The sequence below is a fragment of the Macaca thibetana genome, chromosome 10 (assembly GCF_024542745.1).
Source record: "Macaca thibetana thibetana isolate TM-01 chromosome 10, ASM2454274v1, whole genome shotgun sequence".
NCBI classification, from domain to species: domain Eukaryota; kingdom Metazoa; phylum Chordata; class Mammalia; order Primates; family Cercopithecidae; genus Macaca; species Macaca thibetana.
The window spans coordinates 61,840,755-61,852,140 of record NC_065587.1 but is presented as its reverse complement, the minus strand read 5'-3'; the positions used below and the strand labels follow the sequence as shown (position 1 = coordinate 61,852,140).

Sequence of the window (11,386 nt, the reverse complement as noted above, 5' to 3'; positions counted from 1 at the left end):
TGAGGCATGGTCTTTGCCTTCAAGTTGCTTACGGTCTGGTGGGGAAAGATGGGCACCTGCACTCCCTGATGAGTTTCATAATGGAAGACTGAAGAAATGAAGCTCCGAGCTGCTCCGGACACCCTATATGTGGTAGGCCTTTATAGCAAAGGAAGTGGCTTTACAAGTATTCTCTGCTATCGGTGAGTTGAGGACACCACAGATGTCCTGCTCTACAGGCGAGGAAACTGAAGTGGCTAAGTGGTATTTTCAAGGGTTTTGAACTGTTGAGGCTCAGACTACATCAGGCTGGCAAACACCAAAATCCTTGATTTTTTTTAGAAGACCCAGTTCTAGCCCTTTAGCAGGGACCCTCCAAGTATTGCGTACTGTACTAAGATAGGGATCCCCGCAGCCTTTCGGGCAGTTGCGGGGAGCGGTAGAGCCTGGAGTTTATGGGGCCTTCTTCATGTACCCCAGTGTGCCATTCAGAAATTATTTGTAGAGTCTGCTGAGATGTGAATTGCCACTGTATAGAATTCTGTTGGGTGGGACCTCAAAAGGCAGTTAAAGTCCGTCTCAAGTGGATGTACGGGGTCTCGCTCTGTTGCCCGTGCTGGAGTGCAGTGGCACAATCTTGGCTCACTGCGAGCTCCGCCTCCCGGGTTCACGCTGTTCTCCTGCTTCAGCCTGCCCAGTAGCTGGGACTATAGGTGCCCGCCACCACGCCCGGCTAATTTTTTATATTTTTAGTAGAGATGGGGTTTCACCGTGTTAGCCAGGATGGTCTCCATCTCCTGACCTCGTGATCCTCCCGCCTGGGCCTCCCAAAGTGCTGGTGTTACAGGCGTGAGCCACCGCGCGCAGCCAGGTGTCACTTCTTTCGTGACTCTTTCTTGATTCTTCACCTCACGCTAGTTGAGTTACTGAAAAAAAGCAAATTAGAGAGTACATTTGAGTATGAAGCTCCGTTATCCCTAATCTTATATGGTAGAGCCTTATGTTGCAAGTAGGCCAGCATTATTATCCTCATTTTATAGATGAGACGATAAAGGTATAGAGAGATTAAATGCCTTGTCCAGAGACATATAGCTAGGACATGAGCCCAGGGCTGCCTGATGCCAAAATGTGTTCTTTTTCAAGTACTCAGTGTCTCTGTGCATTTAATAAGTGAAGGTGGTCACCTGACCCCAACCAAACTGTAGTGCTTTCATTTATTAGAATTAATGAGTGCCTTCCACCCCGTCATACCAGTTTAGCATTTGATTTGTTCCTACTAGCTGTTCATTTGAACTGGTTACATCTTTGTCATTAGATTATGTTTTGAGGGAGAAACTAGACCTTCTTGTTTATTTGTAACACCACAAGATATAGCCTGGTGCCTGTTACATAGTTTAAAAATAGGAATTAAATCATGGTCTCTGATAGAATATTCATGGTTGGGTAAAGGATCTAAACAGCGCTATCCAATACAACTTTCTATGATAACAACGAAGGATCTAAACAGCGCTATCTAATACAATCTTCTGTGATAATAGCAACGTTTTCTATCTGTGCCATCCAACAGGTAGCCACTTGGCATATGTGGCTATGGAGCACTTAAAATGTGTGACTAAGGAACTAAAGTTTTAAGTAGATAGAATTGAAAATTTAGTTACCAATTTTTACCAGCTACAATTCAGGTGTTCCAGTAGCCACACGTGGCTAGTGGCTAACTTACTGGACAGTGCAGAGTTAAAAAAAGATGCTCTTCCAAGCATCAAGACCTAGCTTCCAAATATCCATGCTGCTTTCTTGAACTGAAAATGCCCCCACACTAAAGGAAAAGGATTCTGTGCCCTAATGTTCAGATTGATTAGCCCTGTAGGTTCTATCTAGGGTGAAGTCATTTTTCCTAGCTGAGATGCTCACAGACTGTCTCTGAGTTGCCTTCAAAATATATGAGATTTACAAAAATTAACTTTTTTTCTTGCTTAAATACTTCTATTCCTGATGTGTTATCTTTCCATTTTCTAGGAATAATTCTTAATTTATCGCATTTGAGCTCCGTTCTAAGTAGAATGTCTCCCCTTCTTTATGGAATAGGTTTGGTGTAAAGTGCTCCTAAATGAGTATTTTTAATGGTGTTTTGTATCTTGGCCTGAGTATAGGTAAATGGGCTTTTATCCCAGAATTACTTTAAGACTTTCTCTAGATGCCAAAACCAGTCAACAAGTAAAAAGTTTTGATTAACCAGTTGTTTAAATTTTACTCAACAACTAGTTTGACCAGTTTGGAGTGGGCATGGGTAGTGGGTGAAAGGACCTGTTTCTGTCATCTAGGAAATCTGAACAAGTGAGTTGTCCCCCAGGATTGGAATGGAGGGTGTGCATGTTGTGTGTATTGTGACTGTGTGCTCAGGAGCTCTAGGGTTTTGTCATATCACTTTGACACACATGGTGCTTATGTTGACTGTTGAGGATGTTGAATATGTAAATAAATCCCCATTGTTAAGTTCTGGGGTGATGAAAATTAATTGGCATTGTAAACAGTGAAAACGTTGGCTCTCAAGGCCCTTAGATACCTTGTTTGTCTACTGAAAAGTATATCAGGTCTTGAATGTCCGCATTGACATTTTACAATATGGATTCTAGGTTTTTTAACATAAAATGTATGGAATTTTAAAGCTCCACTTAATGAAGTTTGCTTTGTTGAAGTTCTGTTTTGCTTTTGAATCTGCTAACTTGCATGGTATTACAGGTGTGGTAGTTTCACTTACATCAACTTTGCAGAGCAAGGTTTGCTTTAACAAAAAAGCGCGATTTGCCGTAATCATATCATACCTTTGTAGCAACAGTAGGTATTGTAACTACTGACACTTTCGTTCTGCTTTTGAATAATAATTAGAACAGTTGAAGAAAGCGCCAGGTTCCTAGTATTATCAGTTGGCCTTCTAAACTAGGCTATTACCAAAAGGTTAAAACAATTCAGGGTATCCATATTTAATTTTATGAGCATTTAAGACATCAGTTTCATCAGTTTAAACTGTAATATGCCTTTAAAATCTTGTTTTTAACTTGGGTTATTCTTCTGTAGCTAATTTTTTTTTCTTTTTTTTTTTTTTTTTTTTTTTGAGACGGAGTCTCTTACTCTGTCGCCCAGGTGTACAGTGGCGCGATCTCGGCTCACTGCAGTCTCCGCCTCCCGGGTTCAAGTGATTTGTCCAGCTCAGCCTCCCGAGTTGCTGGGTTTACAGGCACCTGGCACTACGCCCAGCTGATTTTTGTATTTTTTTTTTTTTTTGAAACGGAGTCTCACTCTGTCGCCCAGGCTGGAGTGCAGTGGCGTGATCTCGGCTCACTGCAAGCTCTGCCTCCCGGGTTCACGCCATTCTCCTGCCTCAGCCTCCTGAGTAGCTGGGACTACAGGTGGTCACCACCATGCCTGGCTAATTTTTTGTATTTTTAGTAGAGACAAGGTTTCACTGTGTTAGCCAGGATGGCCTTGAATCTTCTGACCTCAGGTGATCCACCTGCCTCGGCCTCCCAAAGTGCTGGAATTACAGGCGTGAGCCACTGTGCCCAGCCTCCTGTAGCTACGTTTTAAAATGTCAGATCTTATGCCTGCTATGTCAGACGTATACATGATTTGTACATTTCAAAAACTGGTTTCAGAGAGAAATAGAGCAAGGACTACTCAGGTGTGTTAAGATTAATAAAGAGCTTGTGTTTTTCAGGTACTTTAGCGCTGGAGAAAACTCTGTGTTTTGAAACATCTAATTATGTTCTTCTTTATTTCTTTTAAAAGAAAACTGGGACCAAAAATCATAGTGATGTAACTTTATAGTTGAGAAATTATGTGCATAGAAGCCAGGAAATTCAGTAATGTTCCCCAAAGCAACTGTAACTCTGACGTGTTGCATGAGGTTTTTATGCTTTAACGTATGATACATATAAAGTAATAGTGAATATAACCACATTTCACATAAATAAGAGAGAATTACGGTTTTTGTGAAAGCCCTAATTTTGCATATCTAGATTTAACATGTGTGTAAATTTTCATTAAGAATGTAGTGTTAATGTATACTTGTATTTGAGCTAATATCTATTGGTGCACCTAGAGATTCTTCTGTATTATTGATTATGGTTATTGGAGTATCAGAGAAATTCTCAGTTTAGGAGCAAAATTACAAGAAACCTTTTTTTTTTTTTTTTTTTTGAGATGGAGTTTCACTCTTGTTGCCCAGGCTGGCGTGCAATGGCATGATATAGGCTCACCACAACCTCTACCACCTGGATTCAAGCTATTCTCCTGCCTCAGCCTCCTGAGTAGCTGGGATTACAGGCATGCGCCACCATGCCAGGCAAATTTTGTATTTTTAGTAGAGACGGGGTTTCTCCATGTTGGTCAGACTGGTCTCGAACTCCTGACCTCAGGTGATCCGTCCACCTCGGCCTCCAAAAGTGCTGAGATGACAGGCATGAGCCACCACGCCCGGTGAAACCATTTTAAAATTGAAACTTAACTCAGTCTTTTTTTTTTTTTTTTTTTTTGAGACAAAGTGTTGCTCTGTCGCCCACGCTGGAGTGCAGTGGTGCAATCTCGGCTCACTGCAACCTCCATCTCCTGGATTCAAGCGATTCTCCTGCCTCAGCCTCCAGAGTAGCTGGGACTACAGGCACCCACCACCACACCCAGCTAATTTTTGTATATTTAGTAGAGGTAGGGTTTCACCATGTTGGCCAGGCTGGTCTCAAACTCCTGACCTCAAACGATCCACCCATGTTGTCCTCCCAAAGTGCTGAGATTACAGGCATGAGCCACCACATCTGGCCAACTCAGTCTTTCATTCTGGAATATTTGATAATTAAAAGTGAGTTAGAAATTGCTCATTTTTGCAATAAATAAAAGCCTTAGTTTTAACATTAATATTGACTGCTTATCCTTTAGGAATTCTCTTTGGATTATCTTAATTTTTACTATCAATTAATTACCCTGGTTTAAACAACACAGAAATGAAGATGGCCCATTGTTTTTCTTTTTCTTTTCCAAAATGGTATTCCCAAACCTATTCCTTAGGTTGTCTTTTTAAACATATCTACTTGACCCCCCCAGGTAGAAAATACTTGTCTTAATGTTTTTTTTAGGAGCAGCCCAGCAAAAGAATTGTGAATTGAGAATTTCTTTGGTGTAAGTTAAATTCTTTTCTTTTCTTTTTTTCAGCCAAATCAAATAGAAAGCTTACTTTTCTGTATTTAGCGAATGATGTCATCCAGAACAGTAAAAGGAAAGGACCTGAATTCACTAGAGAATTTGAATCTGTCCTTGTGGATGCTTTTTCTCATGTTGCCAGGTATGTTGTCTGTTTTTGGATTTGTTTTTAAATTCATTACCTTTTCCACCTTTTTGGTTTTTTTTCTGTGATAGCCTTTGTAAATTGACAACTTCCTACTTTACAGAGAGTTGTGGAGGCCAAATTGTGGTTTTATGTTTTGTTGAGCCCTCAAGAACTATCGAGACATGTAAACACTCTGATACATTTAAGAGATTCAGCCTGGCATATCTTTTCTTCTAGATATATTCATTTTCATTTTTTGAATTTATTTCTTGGTTATGATATTTTCCTTGGTTTGGTTGAGTTGTCTCATTAGCTTATGATTAAAAAACAAAGCTAACTAGTAAGGGAACCTTTTAGTAATGTAATAGCAAGTGATTAATTGCCAAATGCCTTCCTTTTTATTTCCTTCTGGATTTCTAGATGTCTAGTTTACTAAAAATAGTAGTCATTACTGTAACTGCAATAATAGTAATTATTAGTGTGGAAAGTAGGTGTTTGATCTGGCTATTTTGTATTAAGCCTGATGCTATTGTGTTTTGTGGTGGAGAGGAGTGGCACACACATAACTAATACCATAGAAAGCATACATTGGATTAAAAGTCTTATAAATTACTTCATATGAAAACAAAAGCTTTCTGTAGGCTCAAATTAGGTGCCCAGGAAAAGCAAAGAAAAGCTATCATTCATTAGAATATTATGTTTATAGGTAAATATATAAACAGATATTTGCAAAAGGAATTGGGAAACATGAATGGGGAGACTAGTAGGTTAAACATAAATTGTTATTAGGTCTAAAATATAGTGAAAGGCCTTAAATGAGAAATGAAGTCCTGCTTTCCTTACAGGATTTGAAAAGTTTGAAGGAATAAAATTAGAAATCCAAGAGAAAGAAATGACGCCTAGCTTTGTAGAGATGAAAAAGATGGTTTTTGTTGGTCAGCTACATAACTGGCTCACCTTTTGATCAGCATGGACACTGAAGTAGGAAAATGTGTTATTAACTTGAAAAAAATACTGCATCTTCATAACAGAGTAAGCTTAGAACAGACTACTAGAGGAGCTATCTGAAATAGACAGATTTTCTTGCTTTGATGAGATTTAATTCACAATTTCTTAGAAATTGATGGTAACTCTGCCTCAGACACTATGTGAGTGACCTGGGATGTGTTACTTAACTTTTGAACCCAAATTTCCTAACTGGCTAAAAGGGGGAGGGTACCACTTATCTCCTAAGAGTTGTTGGGAGGGTAAAGACAGACAGTATGTTTAAAAGTACATAGTACAATGCCTGTTCCACATTCTTTGCTCATTCATTAGATCATATGTTTTTTCCTATATTCCAGGCACCTAGTAAAGTGTCTGGCACAGAGCTGCTTAGTTATGTAGCTTGAAGGAATACCATTTATATAGCCTCCACGTAAATGGTGTCCCAGGAGCTGGGCAACAGTATGGTCTGCCCTGACACAGAGTAGGTGTTCAGTAAATATTTGTTAAATGAGTTAATTAATGTTAACTCATTATGGAAGAGGTTTGGTCTAGGGAATTGGCTGGAATGATTTCTTGTAGCGATAGTAAACATAACAGTTTTATTTATAAATTTCAGCGTGGGCAGCATAGTGAGACCCTGTGTCTACAAAAAACTTTTTAAAAATTAGCCAGGCATGGTGGTATGCACCTGTAGTCCTAGCTACTTGGGAGGCTGAGGCAGGAGGATTGCTTGAGTCCAGGAGTTCAAAGCTGTAGTGAGCTATAATTATACCACTGTACTCCAGGTTTGGTAACAGAGCAAGACCCTGTCTCTAAATTACAAACAGACAAACAAACAATCTGTAATCTTTAGCTGTTCTGAAACCAAAAAGTAAATAGAAAGGGATGGAAAAGGGGGTGGGCAATACCAGGGTTAAAAATTCCTTTTCACTTGGGAACACCTTAAAAACTAGCCAGGTTTTAGGTGTCTTGGCAGATTCAGTGGCAGTGCGGGGAAGATAAACCTGGTCCTTCTCAATAAAATAGCCCAAATTCCTTTCTGTTTGCTTTCTTCTGGTTCTTTTAAGATCCTGCTTGGATATTATATTCAGGATACCCATGTTTCCAATCTCCTTTCTTATACCCCATTATTAGGACAGAAAGTCCAACATCTCTGCTTCAACCGTGATGCAGCTTGTCCACAGTAGGAGTAGCCTAATTAACATATACTTTCTGTATGCTTTTTTTTGTGGCCAGTTGATGAACAAAGATAGTTGACCCGTCACTATTGACTAAATTGATGAGGGATATCTTTATGATAAAAGATACCTCCATCCCCAACAAATAGTAAAAAAACTCTCAAGTCTGACAAAGCTGCCAAGTTCATAGGATAGATTTGATTTGAATAGCAATTTAATTAACCAGACTGCAAACTTTTTTTCATGCAAGTGCCTTGTTTTCTTCCCAGTGAGGAGACAGCTGTCCATGTCATTTTTCATTCAATATGTATTGGAGTGCCTTCTATATGCCAAGTATGAATCCAGACACTGGGGGAGCAGCAATGAACAAGGCAGGCGAAGACAAGTAAATGAGCAAGATACTTTCAGAGCAGGATAATACAGACATAGTAAAATAGAGTGATGTTCTAGAGTAGGATCTCTCGCTGGCAGTGTGGTTCAGGAAGGCCTCTAAGGAAATGACATTTGAGGTAATCGTGCGAAGCAGGAGCAGCTATTAAGAAAAACTTAAGGCAGAAATAATCTTGGCCTGCTAAGAGAAACAGAATGAAGGCTGGTGTGGTTAGAACATAGTGTGCAAAGGAAAAGTGGCATCCAGATGAGGTCTGAGAGGTGGACAGGCACCAGTCACGTACACCCTGTAAGACTTGGGAGTTAGGATTTTTTTCTGATGGGATGTCATTGAAGAGTTTTAAGCAGGGGAATGATATATTCCAACATACATTTTTAAAAGATCCCTCTTTAAAAGTGGCTTAGTGTGGAGGGATGGATTGTAAAGGCCAAGGGAGGGGCGGGGACGTGAGTTTGGAGGATATTGCTGTGGTGCAGGCTAGAGGTGACATTGGCTAGGACCCAGAAGCAATGGGAAGATACTAATAGCTTCCATTTATTGAATGCTTCATTCGTGGGAGGATCCCCACCTCTCCAGTGTGAAACTGATAGGATTTATAGGTGTTGAGTGGGAGCTGGTAGTGAAAAGAGAAATCGAAGACGATTTCTAGCTTTTGACGTAAGTGAATGACTGATGGTGCCCTTTACTGAAGTGAAGATTGGGGAAAAGATTTGGTGGAGGAAATCATGAGTTTTGTTTTGACCAGGCCGAGTGTGAGATGGCTAGTGAATATTCCAAGGAGTGATGCCAGATAGGTAGGTGGATAAAATAGTCTGAAGCTCAGTAGAGAATTGATTTCTGGAGACATAAATTTGGGAGTTACCCACATGATGTTTATTTATTGTTGTGGGCCCCAAGACCACTCCCAGGTTTGGTGATTCCCTAGAAGGTCTCACAGGACTCATCATGTAGTCATAGTCATGGCAGTGATTCATTACAGCTAAAGGATCCAAAGCAGCAGCAGCAGAGGGTGATGTGCATGCAGTGCCTGCAGCAGACTGGAGCACTCTAGGTGTAAGCTTCTGAGTCTCCTCTCAGTGCGATTACACAAACACACTTAATTCCTCCAGCACTGAGTTGTGATGTGTATGATGTGTAACCTACCAGGAAAGCTCATTAAAGACTCCGTGCCCAGAGTTTTTATCGGATTGGTCATGTAGACACCCTCTGCCAAAATTCTAGGCTCCCAGAAATAAATCAGGTGTTCATTAAGAACTGTATTGCTTGCACAAACAATTTAGGCCCAGTAAACCACCCTTACCAGTTAGGAAATGGTAGGGACACTGTGAAATCCCAAGTTCCCAGACGCTAGCCAAGCACTTCCCTAAGGGTGGCAGTCTGGCCTTCTATGTTAACTCTTTTCTGAACCAGCTTTACATGAGGTACTGTTGGAAGTGTAGGGAATACTTAGAATTCCTGCCCTTAGTAGGCCTACCATAGGCCTGCTGTGCATGGGATAAGACAGAGTTGTACAAATTACCGTGGTTGTACTGAAAAAGTGCCGTAGAACTGTGGAGGAAGAAAAGGCCCCCAAGGCTGGCTTAGCAGGGCCTCAGGTGTCCAGCTGGCACGTCAAGCAGCAATTCTGTTTGTGTGTGTCATACACATTTTTCACTCTCAAAGGTCAGTTTTGCTATCTATATTGAAAAATGAAGAGATTGAATTTTAATTAATCAGAATTAAAATACTAAGTGTTCAGTGTAATAAGTTGTGTATGTAATTATTGCCATCTTCCACTTTATTCATAGATTGATGGCAAAGATGGTTTAGTCTTTTTTTCCATTTAAAGATTTCTCAGTTTAGATTGGAGTTATTGTATACTGTATACAGTATACTGAAAATACTGCTCTTTCTGTTATATAATGGCTTTATTACCTTGGTTGTGTCTGATTCCAGATACCAAAGTGACTTCCATTTCACTGGAGCTACTTCCTTCAAAACCTAATCAGTAGAAAGATTTCTTGAATATTTTATTTATAACTTTGAAACTTATCTAGCAAAACCTTGATTTGCCACAATGCTCAAGGAAATATCTGTCCTGGTTAGTTACATTCACTAATTAAACTGGAACCCCCCTTTTGGCCTTTAGTAGTAAAAGCCTTTTGAAAATGTTTTGCGTTTATAACAGGTTTGAACATTTTCCATTGTGCCTGAAACTGTACACAAAACCAGTCTTAGCCTGAATGGAGTCCCAAGTATCCCCAGGAATGGTGGATGGTGTGTGTGTGTTGTGATACCCACCTATTTTTTAACTAAATCCTTGATAAGAATTTATTCTCATGATAATGGTTTCTCCTTGTTTTAAGTGAATAGAGAATCTGCAGCAAACAGATTGTATGTTAAAAGTACCAGCTAGTTCGTTAACTAAGTTCTGATTAGTTGCAATTTGGTTTTATTAATTATAATGACTTTATTTTTCTAAGCTATACACTTGATCACATCAGGGACCTCTCGTTGCCTGCAGGCCACATGCTTTAATATGGCATTCGGGGCTTCCAGATTCTTCTGCCGTTTCCCCACATTCCCCCATATACTTCAGCTACCTGAACTACTCCTTTCCCTTTGCCTTGTTCGATTTTGGCGGTTCTATTTGAAGAAGAGATAGCATGAACAAAGGCACATACATGCACATGAGAGAACAAATTCTGAGTAGCAAATACATACGGGTGGGTGTTGCTGGAATGCAAAGTTCCAGGTCGGGTAGGGAAAGGAGACTAAACAGGTCTGAGGGGTTGCTGAGTCGAGCCCTAGAGGTCAGGACCCAGGCCTTCTTATTCTTTGTATTCTGTAAACCTTCATTGATGGAGCCGAGGAGTGCTTAGTTGATTTCTGACATGACCTTGATACAGTAAGATGATTGTTGAAAGTTGAGTAACTGTATAACTTACTGAAACCCATATACATTTTTTTGAAAAAGATTACAATTTAACAGATATTTATCGTGCTTGTTCAAGGGCATATAGCAATGGGAGAGAATGACAAATCTCCACCCCTGTGGAAATTACGTTCAAATGGAAAGCATGTAAACAAAAAGTAAACTATTGAATATACAACATACCAGAAAAGTTGTATGGAAAAAAATTGAGTAGGGGCAGGGAGTGTCATTTTCAACGTGGAGATTAGGGAATGACATGCCGAAGGTGGTGTGACTAAACATCCGCCTGAAGGAGTAGAAGGATGGAGCTTTGTGGGTGGCCACATGGGGAATGTAGTTTCAGGCAAAGCAAACTTTTCTAGTGCTAAGGCTCTGAGGCCGCGCTAGGGTAGCTGTTGAGGCAGGAGGTTGCAGGATGGGGGTGGGGAAGAGTGGGTAGGAGATGAGGCCAGGGAAATAACAGCTGGGTTGGGAAAGGCCTTGGAGTCTTTATAAGGACTTTTATTCTGAGGGATACTGGGAAGAAATGTTGGCAATTTTGAACAAAGGAGTGACGTGGTCTGCCTTAGTACAGCAGCTAAAATGATATTTTGAAAATTCGAGAGTAGATTGTAAGAGGA

At 40.2% G+C, this 11,386-nt stretch overlaps 1 protein-coding gene across 3 annotated transcripts in view; it reads left to right on the top strand.

Moving 5' to 3' along the window:
* The window catches only part of RPRD1B (regulation of nuclear pre-mRNA domain containing 1B), a 92,546-nt gene that overhangs the window by 1,702 nt on the left and 79,458 nt on the right, over positions 1–11,386 (top strand). For 2 of the 3 annotated variants that reach the window (XM_050807253.1, XM_050807252.1), the window contains exon 2: positions 5,182–5,311. The exons of the other annotated variant lie outside the window; for it this stretch is intronic. In XM_050807253.1, the coding sequence (XP_050663210.1) occupies positions 5,182–5,311 (130 nt within the window). The remainder of the gene's footprint in view (positions 1–5,181; positions 5,312–11,386) is intronic. 3 annotated transcript variants of the gene reach the window in all.